Genomic DNA, 19,298 nt, shown 5'->3' on the forward strand with positions numbered 1-19,298 from the left:
TCAGAAATGTTACTTGCAGTCCCTAATCACACCTGGGTCTCCAAGGCCACTGGACCTTTGCTCACACAAGCTGCTCTGCCTGGAGGAACATCCTCTTGCTTCAGGGGTCACCCCAAGTCACCTTGTCCTGGGAGCCTTACTGGAACATTCCCCTTCTGCCCCCAGCTTCCAGTGCTATCTCAGACTCAGCTCTGGTGACACTGGTTTGTCACGCCTGCTTACTTTTCTGTCACTTGCCCCCCCCCCCCACGACCAGGGAGCAGAGGCTGCCTCACGTTGCGCCTGGCACTAAGTTGGCATCACGGAATGTTGTGATGGAAAAGAGAAATGCATTCGCACAACAATGTGAGCGGCATGCTTGGAAATAGTTACGATATATTGTGATGTGTTCTTTCTTCAATGTACATTTAAAAAAAAAAGAAATGCAAAGTCAAACTGCACTGAGATTACCTTTGTCATCTATCCAATGACAAAACTCAAAGCATCTGGTAACACAGAACATTGGTGAGGCTGCGGGTAAATGGGCAGCACCTGAGCAAAGGCCAGTCCGGCAGCGGATACTAAGATGACAAATACGTAGACTATTTGATCCAGAAATGCCACTTCTAGGGTTTTATCCAATAGATGTGCTGGCCCATGAGCAAAATAATAGAAATTCAAGTGGTTTTTGCAATGGCGAAAGACTGGAAACAACCTAGACGTCCACCAGTGCTCGGTTAAATCCGTAATGACGCAATTCATGCACTGAAATAGTACGCAGCCGTGGCGAAGGAAGAGGTGCTTTATGTCCTTGTTCCGCATCGTCTCCACAATCACATGTTGACCGAAAAAAGTAAGGTGCAGGACAGCACGTATGGAATGCTTCCATTTGAGTTAGGGGAAAAAGAGTTTGTATATGAGGTTTATTTGTGCATAAATTATTTCTGGAAGGCTGCATGAGAAAGTAGTAACTATGGTGACCTCTGAGGACATGGCTGCGAGGCAGGGTAAGGCAGGAATAGGAGAGAGTTCTTTTTCAACGTATATGATTTCACACCTTTTGAATTTTGTACCATGTGCATATGTTACATATTCAGAAACATTAAAAGACCCTATTTTTAAAGTAAGAGCAACCATTAGGTTTCCTTTAGAGCAGGGGTGTCAAACTCATTTTCACTGGGGGGCCAATCAGCCTCGAGGTTGCCTTCAAAGGGCCGAATGTAATTTTAGGACTATATAAACGTAACTACTCCTTAACTAGGGACAAGGAGCTCTACATTTGGCCCTTTGAAGGCAACTGCGAGGCGGATGTAGCCCCCGGTGAAAATGAGTTTGACACCCCTGCTTTAGAGCTCTCCAGGATAAGAAAGGAGATGGGGCTGAGGGAGATGCCATCTAGGTCCCGAGCTGGTGGATTCGGCCAGAAGCAGACCTGGGCCTGCAGTGAGGGGAAGGGGTCAGCTGGGCAAGAGCCTTAGAGTCCTCATCCTCCACTGCAGTCTTCCCAAGGGGCCTAGCTCAGGCCCAGCAGCACCCACCAGAGAGCTGTGTTGCGGGGGAAAATAGACAGGGCTGAGCCCTGATTTGTCAAGAGGTGGAAAGGCTTTTCATCTACCCATTAAGTCAATAAATATTTATCAATACTTACTATGTATTGTGGTAGTAAGACTATGACCGAGATCAATGATCTCTGGCTCCACAGCCTCATAGGGAGAGAGACAATACACAGAGAAGTCCCGTGCAGTGAGATTGATGTGGTGATGGGCGACAGCCACAAGGTGTGGGGTCTCAGAAGCACTTCCCAGGGGAAGTGTTGTCTCGGCTGAGACCTGAAAAATGAGGAGGATTTAGCCAAGTCAAGTGTGGAGCAAGAGTATCCTAGGCAGAGGTGCATGCCAGGCTGGAGTGTGCCAGGGAAGGGAGAGCCTGGGAAGAGCCAAAGAGAGTATGTGGACAGAGCTGAGTAAGTCTTACAGGCCAGGGTAAGAAGTTCAGAATTCACCAGCAGCCACAGGAAGCCACTGGAGGATTCTAAGTAGCGGGTGTGTGTTTTCTGGTTTGTTCTCACTGGGGGAAGAGTGAACAGGGAGAGATCAACCAGTCCATAGGCTTACAGTAAGCTGGGTGAGATGTGGGGGTGGCTCAAACAAGGGGGGGGCAGCACTGGAGGGGGGAAGGAAGTGAACGGATTTGAGAATTATGTTGGAAATGAAGCCGGCAGGTCTTGATAATGGGTTTGTCAGAAGAGAGATGAGGAGGGATCTCCTGATCCCTGGGCTTTTGTGTTGAGCAGAGTATCCAGAGGAAGCGTGCGATCGTTTGCTATGATGGAAAGGAGGTTTGGGGCAGGAGAATCAAGAGCTCCATTGGGGTCTCTTGAGTCTGAGATGTTTTTGGACATACAGAGGCATGAAGCAGGAAGTTGGAGTCTGGAGCTCAGAGGAGAGGGCTGGGCTGGAAATATACATTTGTGAGTCATCAGTGTATAGATGGTATTTAAAGCCATGAGACTGGATGAAATCACCTAGGGAGAGAGTATAGATAGAAAAGAGAAGGTCCAAGGCCGAGCTGGTTAGGGAAGGAGTAGTCCCGGAAATCGGTGAGTGTGCTCCGGAGCCTGGAGGCAGGTCCAGGACCCTGAGAGACAGACAGAATGAACAGAGAAGTAACCATTCGGTTTGACAAGCTGTGAGGTCATTGGGGGACCTGGCAAAAATGGCTTCAGGGGAGTGGTGGTGACAAAGCCAGGTGTGAAGGAGTTGAAAAGGCATTTAACAAGAAGAAGCAGAGACAGCAGGTGTGGCCAGCCCCTAGGGGTTTGTCTGTCTGTGCCGTAATGATGTGCACCCACAAGTTCTCTCCCCTGTGTACCCCGAGAGCAGAGAGCAGACCCTGGAGATTTCTGTCTAAGCCACATGTGGAGCCCAGCACATAGTAGGAGCGCAATACATTTATTTAATAGTTGGATGAGTAAATGAATGGATAATTCACTGCTTGAGCCAAAAGGGTCTTTTCCAGTAGAGAGGGCAGCTGTATTCTTTTGAAGCAATTTAGGAAACTGCAAAATCCACTCCAAAGGCCAAGGGCTCTGAACCCCTTTTCTCTCAGCGAACCCTCAGGAGCAGCTGCAATGGGGTCAGGGCCCTGGCCCAGAGCCAGGAACCAGGCAGAATCCCTGCTGCCCCTTACATGCCTGTGACTTTGGGTAACTCGCTTCCTCTTTCTTAGAAGAGATAAGTGTAGGGAGAAGAGGCCCATGTGAGCCAGTCCCACAAGAGGCCCCCAAGGTGTTACTTTCCCTCCTCTCTCCCTGGGCTTTTTTCTTATTAATAGGAAGCAGAACAAAGCAAGTGCCTCCCAGTGTTGCAGAGAATGGGTGGGCAGTCCATGCCGGCAGGAAAGATGAGGGGTGGGGATCCAGTGGAGGAGGGAGCCTCCATCTATAGGGCAGAGGACCTCACACATGAACAGGCATCTGTGTAATAAAACCGAGACCCTGGAGTGTCCTTGGGCTTGGGTAGGCAGGACAAACCTGTGACAGACAGTCCTACCTGCCAATCAGAGGGGAACTAAGTCTTTGAAGCATACACGGGCCTGCAGGAGTGAAAGTGGCTGTTGGGAAGTAACAAATAAGAGAAAATTGGGTACTAGAAAGGGGAATCAGAATGGCCCTTGGGGGAGACCACCCAGAGAGGGGAGCCTGCAAGAGCTCTGTGCATGACTGAGAGAGCGGCCTTGAGAGATGGACCAGGGGGCTTCCTCTGACAACCCAGGTGCCTGCCATTCCCCTGGCAACACCTTCTCCTGAAGCACCTGATGCAACCTGTGGGAAAAGGGTGGTGAAGGGTCTGGAGATGGGGAGCTGTGTCTTCCGGGAAGAAGAGGGAAAACAGGCAAGCAAGCAGGCATGGACACTGCTGCCACCTAGTGGGAAAAGCCTATTATTTCTCCTGGTTTCTACCCCCAGGATCATTCTTGGCTGAGCACCAAAGAGAAGGGGTTTGGGGATGGGGGGAGATGCCTGTGCCCCTGAATTTGGGGTCACAAGGCCAGAGGAGCCTCACGGAGGAAAATAAACTCCCTGGGAAGTGTGCATTGCCCACATTACTTTGCCCATCTGTGTCTTGGTTCCCTCTTCTGTTTAGTGAGGGCAGTAGTACCTACTTCAAAGGGTTGTGATGGTTAGGAGAGTCGATCTATGCAAAGTACCTGGCACAGTAATGAGTGCTCAATAAATGCTCCTGTGGTTGGTTGAAGGGGTAACCGAAGGCGTTTAGCTTTGCCACCCCCCCTTCTATAAAAAAAGAAAATCTGTGCCTTCTATACAAATGCAGCGTTCCTTAGCCCCACCAAATCCCTCCTGTTTCTAAGTTCTGGTGCTGCCACACTGTTCATTCCAAAGGATGGAAGGGTCTGTGTGTTCCAGCCTCTTCCCTTCTGATGCTAGGGTGGATGGTGGAAGTGTTCCGAGCTCCAGCACTTTCTCTCTCCCCAGAGTGTGTGATCACAATGGCTCTAGGCTGTGACATCATAGAGCCACCACCCCTGTCACAAGAGTGGAGGGGTCATGAATCTGTGGCAGTGGGCGAGGGTGTGGGTGTGGCTGGTTGGTCTGGGGGCCATAGAAACAGGTGGGAAGTGGTCCTGAGAGCAGGAGGAAGGAGGAAAGCTTGGGGGGAAGGGTCAATGCCCCCTTAAAGGCCAGGACGCCAAGCTTCAGCCTCTCTCTTTGCTCTCCACACTTCTCTCCCACCCACCTTGTCCCACACGGGCCTTCTCGTGGGGATACTGATCTTTGAGAAGTTCCCGAAACAAAATCTAGCCCCTCCACAGCCACGGAGGCTGTGACCTGGCAGGCCCCTGGGTCTGCCTCTGCCTTTTGGGGTGGGGGGCCCAGATCTGCTTGGCTCTTGTCTTAGACTTTGCTCCGGGTCTCCAGCACCCAGCCCAGAGAGTGCCAAGACGCTGCCCCTGGGAGCAGAGTCTCCGCTCTTCATGGACAGACCTGACTTCTTTGATTATCCAGACTCAGACCAAGCCAGGCTCCTGGCTCTGGCCCAGTTTATTGGAGAGAAACCTGTCATCTTTGTTAACTCAGGTATGAAGCAGCTTGAGAAGGGGTCTCCTCCTTGCCAGTGCCTGGAGGAGCCTCCATTTTCCCCTTCCTTGTCCAGCAGATTCCAACTCCAGCTTCTTCCATCATATCCTGGCGGGCTCTCTGATAGTGGCCTTCTTCTTCCTCCTTTTCCAGTTCTGCACACACATGTAAGGCCTGCCCATCCCCAACCTAGGCCCCAGCCCCACCCCCCTCAGCCTACCTTGGGAGAGGCTAAAGAACTCAGAGGCGGCCTCCCACCTCTGACCTCCGTGTCCTACAGGAGCTTCCAGAAAGGGGCCTAAAGAGCCAGACAAGGACCCTGGACGCCACCCTGAGTGCCCAGACTCACCCTCCTCCCCTGTTGATGAATAAAAATCCTTGCTTTTTTCTTCCCTGACTGCTCAGTGACCAGCCAGGGAGCCCTGCCCTGTCCTGTGGTCATTCTTGATTTCTATCTTCAGCCCCTCACCCCACCCCCAGCCGCAAAGAACTGGGCTGACGGCCATGGTGGCGTTCACGCAGATCGTCTTTATTAGCGGTCTGTAAAGCACCTCCCAGGGTCCCCCGACCCCAGACCGGAGGAAGCCTTAAGAGGTCTGTAGCACCAGGGACATGCCACGGCCTGAGGGCAAGATGTGCAGCCTAAGGGGGAAGGAACTGGGTGCCCCTCACCTGCCCCGGGGATTGCTCAGCACTGGGAAGGCCGGGGATAGCAACCATCTCCCTCCCCCACCCCAACAAACTAATTTGAATTTGGGCAAATAAATAAAATAAATAAGATTCCTCAGGCTGGCCTCCCCTGGAGAGGAGCTATGGGGGCAACCAGCCCCGAGCAAGGCCATGAGGGTTGGTTACGGTGTCCTTTCCCTCCCAGATGTCAGAGAGCTAAGAGGAGTTTGCAGCAGGGGGTATGGGATGGCCTTGGCCACAGGGCCTCCCCCACATTCTTTGACTCCTGGTTCCCTTGAGTCTCCATCAGTCTCCCCACAGTCCTCGAGCCTTAAGTGGATGGGCAGTGGTGCTCCTTCCTCGGCCCTTCGCACTCCAAGGCCCCAGGGTTGGATCAGAGACGGGGGTGTGCAGGAAGGGGTTCACTGACCTCAGCTCAGACACCCTGGGGAGAAGAGGCCTTCTCTCCCTGCCTTCCACTTCACCTGCTCCCTGCCCCTTAGCCCCTTGAGCGAATCTGTGCCCACTCCTTCGGAGTCCATTCGTCAGTCAAGGGGTTGTCAGGCCCCTGGCTCCCCACCCCCATCCAGCGGTCCCAGGGCCCTGTCCCCGTCCGGATAGGGGTGGGGAGGATCCCCTGGCCCCACCCTCAGTCCTGGGTCTGACTGGGAGAGGGCGGCGGGGAGCTCCGGGGCCGAAAGAGGCGGCAGGCCCCACGGCAGATGAGGAAGAACCAGTAGAGCTGGGGAGCGAGCAGCAGCGCGGCGCCCAGGTTGACGTGGGCCGGAATCGCGAGGGGCACGGCGAGCAGCGGCAGGCCGGCGTGCCGCCCGTAGGCCCAGTACAGGTAGGGGAAGAGCAGCACCCGGCAGCAGAGGAAGCTGAGCAGCATCAGGGCCCCGTTCACCTTGTGCAGCAGAGTGTGCTGCTGCTTGTACTGGGGTGGGGCCGCGGCAGAAAGCAGGGGCCAGTGAGAGGCGGCGGGGGGCGTGCCTCCGCCGCTGACCACGCCTCCGACCACCTCCGGGCCCCGCCCCCTCTGCCCGATTCCTAGCCTTCCCCTCATCTGACTGCGCTTGGCTAGATAGAGGTCCAGTAACTCGCCTCCCCTCTGCCCCGTCCTGTAGTCGTTCCCAGACCTGACCCTTCGCCTGTCCTTTAGAAAAAGTCCCTAAAAGTTTCTGAAAGTGCCTACTCTTCCTGTGCCCCCCCCCACAGGTCAGGCTCATATATCCCCAGGTACCCTCTCACCTGGATAAGGATCTTGCCAAGGCAGACGAAGGGTGTGCTGACCTCTGCCATCAGCAAGCAGCCTAGAAAGAAATCTCCCTTCCCCTGCCGCCACACCTGAGAGGAGAAGAAGGAAACACCCTGGCCTCACCCTGGATTCCAGGGCAGCACCTGCTCCCCTGCTCCCCACTCTCTGCCTGTCACTTTTGGAGATGCTTAGCCCTGAAAGTCTGAACATGACCTCGCTGTGTCTAACAACCTTGTCGGTAAGACAGTACACAGTATGCTACATACGAGGTAACTGAGGCTTGGAAACACGCAACAGCAGCTCTGAAGCACCACAGCTGGGTACGGTCCAGCCAGGCCAGGCTGGCCCCAGCCCCTCCTGCTGTCCGGTGCTCAGTAAACCCTCTGTGGGGACCCTCCACCCTAGGCCTGCTCTGCTGCCGGAGCCTGGACCCACGGCTCCCCGACTCCTTACAGCACTGGCGTGAGCAGCACATGTGGGCCCCGGCTGTCGGCACCCCGACTCACCACCGACAGCGGGAAGCACACCAGCACCATGACTGCGTGGTGGAGCACCATGAGGAACTCCTTGTGCAGGTAGCCGCGCGCCACAGCCCAGGTGCTGTCTGGGGCCCTGGCCCCTCCTTCGTCCCCTCCGTGCCCCTTGACCTGGTGCTTGTGCCAGTGACAGAGAAACATGGCGTAGATGTCATAGATGAAGTAGGGCACTGCAAACTGTGTGTAGGCAGAGGAAAGCCAGTGTCTGTTGGGCAAAAGAGGGCAGGGAGAGAAAGGTGGTCAGAAAGAAAGGAGACGGACAGAGCAGCTGCCAGGTGCTGGGGCTGGTGCATCATGTGAGTCAGAGCACAAGTGCTGTTCGCAGCAACCCTGAGCTGGAAGTGGACTCTCAAATTACATGATGAAACCCCAGGTGAGCAGGTGAGAAACTTGCTCAAAGTCATGCAGTCACACAGCTGGCAAGTAGTAGTGATGGGATTCAAATCTGGATTGTCCGACTTCAAAACCCACCCATTTTTCACATTCATTCATTCATTCATTCACTACTACTCTCCTTCCCCCTCCTCCTCCTCCTCCTCCTCCTCCTCCTCCTCCCCTTCTTCTTCTTCTTCTTCTTCTTCTTCTTCTTCTTCTTCTTCTTCTTCTTCTTCTTCTTCTTCTTCTTCTTCTTCTCTCTCTCTCTCTCTCTCTCTCTCTCTCTCTCTCTCTCTCAAGTATGGTGGGAGAAAAAGGGAAAAGAGATAAAAAGACAGCACAGACCGAAGGGCAGAGATAGAGCAAGAAAACAAGCCCAGGCAGGATATGAAAGACCGCTGAGGCCAGGACAGATAACAGAAGGGCTGAGAAGGGCCCTTCTGGAAAAGGACCACACTGGCTATCATTGACTAGTTATTACATGCAGGCACTATTCTAGTAGTCTACATCTTTTATATGCGTGGACTTATTTACTCCCCCACAAAGATCCTTTAAAAAGTAGGTATGGTTATCGGCTCCATTTTACAGATGAGGAAACTGAGAGGCTAGGTACGCTGGCCAAGGAATAAATATGAGAACTCTAGCTCCATAGCCCTCATTCTCGGCTCCAATGTCCCCTGGAAGATTCAAGACGAGTGTCAGAGTCAGGCCCTGTTGGGGAGTTGGTGCTGTCTGTGCTACTTGCTCTTCCTGAATGTGGTCCAATCTCTTGTTTTTTCAGGTGCAGCCAAGCACTATGGAGAAAACGCTGGGCAGAAGCCAAGAGCAGAGAAAGTTCTATGTACTTTGAGAGTAAACAAAAATGAAAAGTGCATGAATAGGCAACATTGCATTTTTCTGCTTGAGTCAGTACATTGAGCACTTTCTCTTAAATCCTATAGAGCTGTGACAGGTCTGGGGGTGGGGGTGGGGGTCAAAGAGGCAGGACCAGGGGAACCGGCTCAGCTAGGTGGGGGGACAAAAGCAAAGTCAGCCAGGATGCGACACAGAAAAAGAGCTGAGCTCAAATGTGAGGAGCTGCTGAAGGAGAAGTGAGTGAGACCTGGAAGTAGACGGGCGTAGATGGGGGTGTCGAGCTGGGAGCAGAATGAAAGCCCTGGGGGGAGGCTGGCCTGGAAGGAAGCAGGCAGCCCACACTAAGAGGGGTGACTTCAGGAAAAGAGAAGCTGAGACCCATGTCGGAGAGTGTGACCATGAGGGACAGAGAGAAGGAGCAGCTTAGAGACAGAGGGCAGGAAAGTGGAAAAGGGTCCAACATCTGGAGAGAAGTGACAGCAGGGAATCGCCAGGAGAACCAGCTGTAGCAGACATTGTAGGAAGTGGGACCACTGGCTAATAGGGGGACCAGGGCCACACACCAGCCCCTGGGCAGCAATGTGAAGATTTAAACCCAGACACACTCTCTAAGCAATTAGGTGCTCAGAAGCAGGAACAGCTGTTGCCCCTAGATTAATCCTGATCCTCCTCACCCACCTGAGATTAAAAGGGGGGAGGGAAAAGAACAGAGCTGGGGTGGAGAGGGAGAAGTAAGAGCTGGAGGGTGACCTCTGTAAGGAGGCTAGAAGAGGAAATGTGTGGGGATCCAGGCTCATATTGGACCCAGAGATGGAGAAGAGGGGGAGAGGGCAAGAGGAAGTAAAGTCACCGGGAGCAGTCTGAAGAGTTAAGTACCCACTTTCTGTGAACCAGAAGTGCTCTAGGCATTAAACATACACAACTCAACTCCTCGCAGCTGCCTTTACAAGCAAGGATGTGCCTCAGTCCACAGATGAGGGGACTGCTCTTTAGGGAAAGAGGGGCGCGGCTAGGTCAGGCTCAAGCAGACAATGTCCCTGGGGCTGGACAACCACCACAGAAGGGGAGTGGGGCCAGAAGAGAAGCGTGAGGAGTCATCAGCATCCTCACAGGCAACTCTAGTACAGCCCCATGGGTCACCTAGAGATGGCCCATCAGCACCACGGACAGGGCCCCTCTCCTTCTTCTGGCTCTTTTGGCAAGCACCAGGCACTGCAGCAGCTGGCAGTGCCAAATTTTGACCTCTACACACACACACACACACACACACCACTAGTGGCCTTGTTTGTGTCATCTTTCTTCTCTCATCTCCCTCGCTCATGGTACTGGCGCCGGATCCCTGGATTCGGAGAGGGATGATGGGTGAGCCCAGCATGAGGATGAAGGCAACCCAGTTGGCTACCAGCTGGAAATGGGTTCTAAAGGGTGTGGAGGAGGAAACTGGCATTCAGAACTTCGGGTGCAAGAGGTGGGGAGGCCCAGGAGCTGCTTTGAGAACCCTGTTTGATCCCTACTCCTGCTTCTGCTGGTTCTGACCTTTAAGGACAGGACACAGATCCATTTATCTCCAGGTGTGGGGTTGCAGCTACTGCAGTGAATGTGCTCAGGCCCAAATGAAAGGCTTGGGGACCCCTGAAGGAGTCCCCCAGAAAACCTCAGGGCTCACACACACGCACAAGCCACTGCAACTTGAGCAAAGGGGTCTCGTGGCACTTACTGGTCATCAATGATGTGCTTGCAGGAGGTGGAGACGATGTAGCCAGCTGTGGAGGCCATGACAGCTTGGACAGAAGACACTAGCCTAGGGAGTAAGAGGGAACAGTGGTAGAGAGAGTAGACACACCCCTTGGCTTCTCCTCTTTACTGTTCAGTTACCATGCTTTGGACTTGGTCACTTGTCAGGCCACTCCGCACCCATCTTTGCTCCTGGACTAGCCTAGCTGCCACCCCATTCCTTGCTGCCAGCTTCCTTCCCTCAGGTGTGGACACTGAGTTGTCTTCCCCCCAGGAAGACACCAGGGAGGCCATCCTGAAGCGAAGCGATGCTGAGAATGTGTGGCTGGGAACAAGCCCCTTCCTGAGGGGGCAGGGTGGGGACAGCATAGGATGGCAAGGGGAAGCCCTGGGCCTACTCTTGCACTGCTCAGCTGCCTGGTCACCATACCGGCCTTCAACTAGCCCCTCAGTGACCCCAAATTTCCCCTGGCCACTTTTGCACTGTCTCCTTAACTGCCACCATGCTCCCCTCCCCAACTCTGGCCCTTATTCCAGGATTATAAGGAGTTCTACCTTTCACTCCTTCCCTCACCCCCCAAACACATGCACTAAATAATACACAGCTCTCTGCCCCTTGCCTTGCTCCTCAATATCTTGTAGGAATGTTTTAGTCACATGCTGATCTTGTTTTGGAGGGTGGGAGGGTGAATGAGGAAGGCAAAGAGAAGCAGTCTGAATGCAAGTAGACCAGATGGCTGGGTTTGGATGCGGTCTCCCAGGACAGAGAGTAGGGCAGTGAAGAGGGAAGGAAGCTTGGAGGTAAAGCCCACTGACCACTTCAGGAGCCCCAGATCCCACCAGGTCAAGGGTCCAAGGAAGGACTGGTCCTATTCATCCCCATAAGGCCGGAGAAGGGGAGAAGGGCTGAAGGGAAGGGATGCAGTTTACCTGGCTGAAACAATGACCGCGTCGGCCTCCTCCCAGCGCAGCTGGGGCAACCGCTGGAGTGTGTTCTTGGAGAGGAGGAAGAGTCCGGGGAACACCACCCCCCCAGCCACCATTGGGGTCAGCATGTTGGCTCAGACCTGGGCAGGGAGGCTGAGCTGGAGGGAGTTAGAGGTGGAGAAAAAACGCAAAGCCGGAGAAGGAGAGCGAGAAAGAGAAAGGGGCACAAAGGGGACAGTGCAGGGAGGGATGGGTCAGGGGAGTCAGACCAGAGGAAGGGGAGAGGGAGTTGGATTAGATGAGGAAAGGGGAGAGGCCAGGGACAGGGTGGATCTGAGAAAGGGAGCAGGAGAAAGCCAGCCAGAGGGAGGGAGAGAGATGAGGAGGGGAGGACATGGCAAGAGGACAGAGAAGGAGAGGGTACTGGAGGAGGAGGAAGATGCGGGTGGGGGAGGAGAGGGAGAGACAAGGCAGGTGGAGGGGGGGCTTACGTGGAGAGGCGGGAGGGCTGGGGGAGGCGGGGTGGGGTGGGGGGTGGGACTGTGGTGCCAGCGCTGAAAGGCAAGGAGGGAAGAGAGACGGAGGAGCAGCTGGGAAACTGGTCAGCGGTCAGCACTGCTCTCCCGCCTCTCGCTGCTGCCACAGTCCCCACTGCCCGGCACTGATGCTGCATGGGGCATTATAGATAGTTCATGCCCAGCCCCCTGCCCCCTCAGTGGGGACGGGGAGGGGGAGGGTAAGTCACCAGCTTGGGTAGGGCGGGGGAGGGGTGGGGAAATGATGGCACCGACCAGACACCAAGAAACCGGACCTGCAGTGGCGACTCCCCATGCAGCTCTGAGCCACAGCAGCGGCTGCGACAGAGATGAGGGGAGCAGAGAAAGAGGGAGGGGGAGGTCCTTAAAGAGACAGCAGCTGCTGCACAGGGGGCTGCTGGGGACGAGGGCCAAGGGACAGGAGGCTCTCCTCTTGTAGGGGAAGGTGGCCCATGACTCCTTTACCAGCGAGAGGGGACTCTGAGCCCCCAGATGGACCTGACCCTGTTTCCCACCAGCATTTTGCAAATGCCTGCCATTTCCCCCTCTGTCAATGCTTCCCAACACTTGTCCCTCAGTGGCCTGTTGGGGGGTCTCACTGAAGCTTAGGGGCACAGCAGGGGATAGAGGATTCCTTGGGTGAGGGAGCAGGAGAAAGTGGTGCATCTTTTGGTGTCTGAAGGATGAGTTTAAGGAATGGATAGGAATGAAAACCCTTCAACACAGTGTCCTTCAGACGCAGGGACCCCTATGGCCTAGAGCCCGATGGGCGGGAGGGAAACCCTAGGTGTGTATATGTGCTGTGCCTCAGGTCCTGACTCTGCTTCAAACTGTCCCATGATTTTTGTCTAACTATTGTAACATCACTGAGGTAAGAGCTCTTGTCCCCTTTTTACAGGTCAAGAAATTGTCCCCGGGCTTTCAGTGACCCTCCCCAATGACACAGGGTTAATAAGAGGCAGGAGCCCTTCCACACTAGGTGTCAGAATGGCTGCAGGGTTTGAAGAGGGTGGGAATGGCGCCTCTCCGCAAACCCACCTCAAAGCCTAGGATGCTCCCCCCCTGTCTCCTGGCTGCTTCAGCTTCCTGGTCTCTCCTGACCTCCCCTACGCGTTGGTTACTCTCCTTTTCTCCAGGTTTATTATGCCTCTTCCTCTGTGACTTCACAGAACAGCCAAGTTTCTGAGTGGGAAAGGACTTGGGATTGGCTTGTTCAAGCCCCTCATTCAAACACAAGGAAATCAAGGCCTATTGACTTGGCTGGGGTCACAATGCAGGTCAGAAACCCAGCCACAACCAGACTGGCCTCTGCCTTGGTGCTGCTTCTCACTCTTTCGTGCAGCCTTCACATCCTGAACCCAACAGCCCCGTGGACTTCTGCATGACGTGGGACCTGCTACCCAAACCTTTGGCTTCCAGTCCTGCTGGAGGATATGCCTCAATAAGCAACCCCACAATTGGCCTGTGCCTGTCCAAAGCCCATTCCATCTCCGCCCGTAGTCAAAGAGCTGAGATTTGCAATTGCACACTGCCCTCTAGTGACAATTGGACCTCTTAGGGTCTGTGGGAACAGACCCTAAGAGGCCTTGGGCAGGATTTAGGGACAATTATAGAGAGAATAGTGGACCTAACTTCCTGCCTTCAGGACTTCACTTAGGGGACCCAACTTCTTCAATGTTCACTCTGTGCTCAGTACAGGACAAGGTGATTTATGTTCATTTTTATTTCGTCTTCCCAGATGGTAGTATCCTTGTTTTACAGATAAGAAACTGAGACTTAAAGATTTAAAACAAACAAAAGACAAAAATCTTGCCCAAGATACAACAGCTCTGAGAATTGGGAAAGCTGGATTTTGAACCCATGTTTCATAACTCCAAAGATAAGGAAAAGGAAAACTACAGAAAGACACAGAGTTAGGGGTGGCTGGCAAGGGCAGGCATCCATGACTGCTCAATTGAGGACCAAAGACCTGGTCAAGGAGTTGTGGCTTCACGTTGGGTGATGTGGGTCAAAGTAGGCAGAGACAGTTTTTGTCTTCCAGGAACTCACCAGCCACTCAGGTAAATTCCACCCTGCTGCCCTCTCCCTCTCCTACCTAATGTTTGATGGCAGCTCACATGTCTATTAAGCTTTGTAAAATAGGTCACAAATCTGCAGCTCAAGGGCCCAATCCAGCCTATAAACATGTTTTGTTTGGCCAGAATGGTGATGCCAATACAGTAATTTCTTAGAGTCTCAGTTATTTGTCAGTGTTTGAAAAGTAAGAGATTTCACCTCAAAGTTCAACTTCTTTCAAGAGGGGGGAGGGAGGTGGGTTCAGCTGGGGTGGGGTGGAGGGATGGGGAGAAAAGGCATACAACTGTAATTGAATAACAATTAAAAAAAAAAGAATAAAAAAAAAAAAGAAAGCATCAGGCCCTGGCTGGTGTGGCTCAGTGGATTGAGCGCTGGCCTGCAAACCAAAAGTTCTCTCGTTCGATTCCCAGTCAGGGCACTTGCCTGGGTTGCGGGCCAGGTCCCAGTTGGGGGTGTGTGAGAGGCAACTGATGAATATTTCTCTCACATATCGATGTTTCTCTCCCTCTCTTCCCCCCCTCTTTCCCTCTCTCTAAAATATAAATAAATAAAATCTTTTTCTTTTCTTTTTTTTTTTTTTAAAGAAGAGAGAATCAGACCACCAGACAAGATTGGGCCCACATTCTAACTCCAAAATATTTCGCCAGATCTGAGCAGCTTCTGCCCACATTTCATGGAATGAGCACGAGTCCTCCAACTCACGAAGTCCCAACAAAGTCCCTCATGTTACTTGCAGGAGGTTGCAACCCCTACTTTATAAACATGAATTCACCTGACCTTCACACATCTCCATAAAGAATGGAAGGGGGGCATTCTTATTAAAATTAATTTACAAATGAGGGCTCCAAAGTTCAGAGATGCTACATGACTTGCAAAATATTCCACAGCCAGTGTCTTCTGACAATTGAATCTCCCCCCATCCGCCACCACCACACACGCACACGCACACAGGCGCGCGCGCATACACATGCGCGCGCACGCGCTGCTGCTCTCACCACTAACTCTTGCTGAAAGCAGGAGACCAGCTCCACCAGCCCCGGCCCCAGGAAGGATGCCCTCACCCGGTCCTCTTACTTGGATGCCACCAAAATAGCCTCTGGTCTCTTCATCTTCAGGTTGGAGTGGTTCTGTAGGCCCCAGCAGAGGAGAGCAAAGATCAACGGGAAGAAGATGCAGCCCACTACGAAGAGCAGGGTCATGCCTGTCTGGGGTAGAGGAGGTGAGAAAAAATGGCCGTGAGAACACCTTAGCACAGAGTCCTCAGACTCAGGTACCCCCTTCATCCCAACAGCTCGGCGGCGCACGTGATCCATCCATCTGTAACCATCAAAAGCCATAGCTCTTCCCCGATCTCTCTGGGATCCTTGTTGTACTTTAAGTATCCCTCGTCAAAGGCAACTGGACGTGCTTTTTTTTTTTTTTAATCAACCCAATTACAATAATTTCATTTCCTGTAACCCCTGAAGCTGGACTACACCTCCTGGTCTGTATCACACCTTAAAATTCCTTCTCTTTCCCCTTCAACCGTGATGATGTGTCTCGTCTTTCCTTAACTCTACCCGGGCCATTCCATCCTCTGCCCCCCACCCCGAGCTCTTCATGGCACCTCTCCCTTCTCCTAGGTCCTCACCTTTGAGGGGCAAGTTGGAGGCTAGAGAAGGAGACTGACACCCAAAACTCGAAAAATAGGATGAGGAATGTTCAAATTGTAAAGATTTGAAATTTAAAAGTAATAGTTCTTTAAAAAGAAAAAAAAAACAAAACATTATCTCATTTAAACAAATGAACCCTGAAAACATATTTACATATATGTTATTTTTGTCTGGAAAAGACTCCTCTCCTGTCCACTCCAGGGAAGGGAGGAGTGGGGAAGTCCCATAAGGGATGTAGGGAGCCTGCCATCCTGCACCCCTTATGCGTCTTTGAGGGGACCTAGTCAGGAGAGAAGTAAAGTGTCAAACTGCAAAGGCACGAGGACGAGACAGCTCTGCTGAGGCAGTTGGAGAGGGCAGGAACATCACTCTCCCATTGGTGAACTGGTGGAGGGTTTGGAATATGCCATCCTCCCATTGGTCCACCTCTTGACACATGTGCCCTATCATATGCTTCCTGGCGGAGATGCCTGCTAGGGTGGAGGTGAGGGGTGGGGCCTTCTTTTGCAGAATTGGCCAATTAGAATTTGTTGATGGCTTGATTGACAGCTGCGTTTCAGGGGGCGGAGCTGAAGGTGGAGAAAGGAGGAGGAGGGAGGGCAAAGTAAGAACAGTGTAAGTAGTTATTACTTTAAAAGACAGTGTAGGGTAATAGTTTAGACTGTATTTTCTAACGAGGGACCACCCGGGTTTCAACTACAGACTCTGTGGATAATAAAAGAAACAGTCTGTATGACTCCATTTGGATGAAGTTCAAAACAGGCAAAATATTCTCCCGTGAAAAGTCAGAAGAGTGTTTAAGTTGGGGGAAGGTGTTGACTGAGAGAAGACTCCAGGGAGCCTACTGAGCCCAGACTAAAGGAAAGTCCTTTCATTGATCACCATTCTATACATATGGTAAACGTTCTCAAGGAATGCTCTTAATATTTGTGCACTTTATTTAAATTAAGCTGGAATTTTAAAAATGGTTAACAAATGCAGGCTCTTCCATTCCCTGAATGCTGGTGGGCCAATCTCTGTGAGCCTCAATTCTTCATCTGTGAAGTTGGGAAAATAATACCAGCTCATTAAATGCTACTTACATAGCATTTACCATGGGCCAGACACTGCTCTGAGGGCTTAAAAACATTGTCATTTCCTCAAAACAACATTGTGGGTAAGGATTATTGTTGTGTCCATTTTATAGATGAGAAAGCAGAGGACAGAGGTGTTTGGTACCTTGTCCACAGTTAAACACAGGGAGTGCCTGAGGTTGGGATTTTTTTTGGTCCCATCATTATTTTCCAATTCCACCAACACACAGAGAATGTATTGGTCCTATAATTTAAGCATCTATATAAAACTCATAAATTCATTTTTCTACAGGGATGGAAAAGTTAAATAAAGCGAAACAAAATATCACTGAATACAGTCAGTCACATTTTCAGAGCTTATCTCTGTTAATAGTTCTTGCTTCCTTAGCTCTTCCATTTTTTGCCCTCTTGATAGTCCTCTGAAAATGGAATTAAAGGTTGAAGTAAGATTGTTGAAGATGAGGCTACTGGTTGCCTAACCAGTATCCAATCTCATCACCTTCCTTAGTTTCTTGGGGACTAAAATGTGCCTAATTTAGAAAACTATATTTCCCAGCCTCCCTTGCAGTTAGAGGTCTGGCCAATATGATGTAAGCAGAAGTCATTATGTAGGATTATGTGGAAGGCATTTTGAAAGGGAATCAATGCAGTCACAAAGAAATAGAAATGACACTTAATGGGAAAAGATACTGAACGGAGGCTTGAAACCAGGCATGCTGCTGGAGTCTGCTCTGTTATCTCCTCAGCTCCTGTGCGCGTCGCTGAGAGGATTAAATAGAGATAGTGTGTATAAACTGCTTTGCACACGGTTCTGGGCCTGTTAGCTACTATTATTATGAGCACCTGCAGTATATAAGGCACTGAAATACTAAAATGCTTGACATACATTCTCACAAATCATTTCCCCATTTTATAGCTGAGAAAACTGAGGCTCGTGGAAGTGAAATGACTTGCCCCAAGTCGCATAGTGAGCGGCAGGGCTAGGACTCAGATGAAGGTCAGCATACTATTGCCTTCTAAGTTGGAAGAAGAGAGGAGAGGAAGAAAGGGAGAAGCAGAGTGGGAGATGTTTTCTGCTCTGATGCTAAAGGACAGTCATTCTGCTCCGTACCTGTGGCTTACCCTGGAATACAGAATAAGGAAGGGAAGAACCCTGGGCCCTGACCTGGTAAAGGCCAGGCCCCAGTTTCGTTGGAATCTGGACTCTCTCCTATGTTTCCTTCCTTCGTTATTAATTTCTTCTTACAGCCCAAGGCTGCATGGTCTTGTCTGAGAGATAAGGGATCGGGGGAGAAAAATAAAAAATAGTTGCTTAGAGCAATGGCTTTTAACTTGTTTTTACAGTAATCCACAAGAGACACATTTTATTTCCTAACTCGGCGCATGCACACACACGCCTGCACTGAACCCAAACTTTCTTACGACACTCGTCGATCCTGACACGCAATACACTGTGGCATTTTCTGTATCACCTGAACCCTCGAAACGCTGGTCAGGGCCCGCTAAGTCGATTTCTCAACCCATTGTGAATAATGGCCCACGTTGGAAAAACCTTGGTTTCTCCACATTTCTTTTTTTTATGACATTTTGTTTCCTAATGGCCACTCCAAATTTCAATGACAGACAGGCTGTATATCTATGACTTATATATCAAAAAGTAAGAATTTTTGCCCTCCAAGAACCAAATTTTGCCCCCTTGGGATGATATAACCCATGTTGAGAATGCACTAGAGACATACCAACCGATTTTCTGAGTCTTTGCACACCATCCCAACATCTAATGAGATTGTATTAATCTCATTCTACAGACGAATAAGCCAAAGCTGAAGGGTTAACATTATTGAGGATTGAAATGGCTGGTAAGGGGATTGGGAATCCAGAAACCTACCGAGATCCCAGCTCAGCTGCTTAATTATCTTTTCTTAAGTTTTGTTCCCTCATGTGGAAAATGGTGGGATTGGTCCAAAGAAGTGCTCTCTGTGTGCTGTGGGTTTTCCCCCATTTGACCTAATAATAGCAAACATTTGTAATAGCATTACTAGATGTCAGTTGCAAATTGATGCCCTTTACATACGTCAACTAATGTAATCCTTACAAAAGCCTAAGAGGGAAATGCCATGATTACTTTCCCTTTACAAATGAAAGAACTGAGGCACAGAGAGGTTGTGTGACGTGCCCAAAGTCACACAGGTAGTAAGTGGTAGAGCTGGGATTTGAACCTAGTAGTCTGATTTCCATAATACTTGCTTTTTTTAACCATGTACTTTTTTAAAAAAAGATTTTATTCATTTGTTTTTAGAGAGGGAGAAGGGAGGGAGCAAGAGACGGAGAGAGACATCAATGTGTATTTGCCTCTCGCGTGCCCCTTGCTGGAGACTTGGCCCGCAACCCAGGCGTGTGCCCTGGCTGGGAATCAAATCAGTGACCCTTTGGTTCGTAGGCCGGCACTCAGTCCACGGAGCCACACCAGCCAGGACCCATGTACTTTAAAAGGAAACTTTTTATCACTATAGAAACTAGAAAACCATTA

General features: G+C 51.2%; 2 protein-coding genes across 2 annotated transcripts; one reads left to right on the forward strand and one right to left on the reverse strand.

Annotated features, from left to right (window-relative positions):
* The first annotated feature begins 4,546 nt into the window (after nucleotides 1-4,546).
* Nucleotides 4,547-5,379, forward strand: C1H16orf92 (chromosome 1 C16orf92 homolog). Its single transcript, XM_024560373.2, has 4 exons — nucleotides 4,547-4,610; nucleotides 4,919-5,077; nucleotides 5,157-5,244; nucleotides 5,358-5,379. Exons 1-4 carry the CDS (start codon nucleotides 4,547-4,549, stop codon nucleotides 5,377-5,379), a joined length of 333 nt encoding a protein of 110 aa, XP_024416141.2.
* Nucleotides 5,380-5,585: 206 nt separating this feature from the next.
* On the reverse strand, nucleotides 5,586-11,929 carry TLCD3B (TLC domain containing 3B). Its single transcript, XM_024560495.4, has 5 exons — nucleotides 11,435-11,929; nucleotides 10,488-10,571; nucleotides 7,511-7,745; nucleotides 6,998-7,093; nucleotides 5,586-6,683 (listed from the first exon to the last, which is right to left on the reverse strand). The coding sequence occupies exons 1-5, from the start codon at nucleotides 11,557-11,559 to the stop codon at nucleotides 6,396-6,398; spliced, it is 828 nt and encodes a 275-aa protein (XP_024416263.1). The 5' UTR covers nucleotides 11,560-11,929; the 3' UTR covers nucleotides 5,586-6,395.
* Nucleotides 11,930-19,298: the final 7,369 nt, after the last annotated feature.

Source organism: Desmodus rotundus, chromosome 1, assembly GCF_022682495.2.
Source record: "Desmodus rotundus isolate HL8 chromosome 1, HLdesRot8A.1, whole genome shotgun sequence".
NCBI classification, from domain to species: domain Eukaryota; kingdom Metazoa; phylum Chordata; class Mammalia; order Chiroptera; family Phyllostomidae; genus Desmodus; species Desmodus rotundus.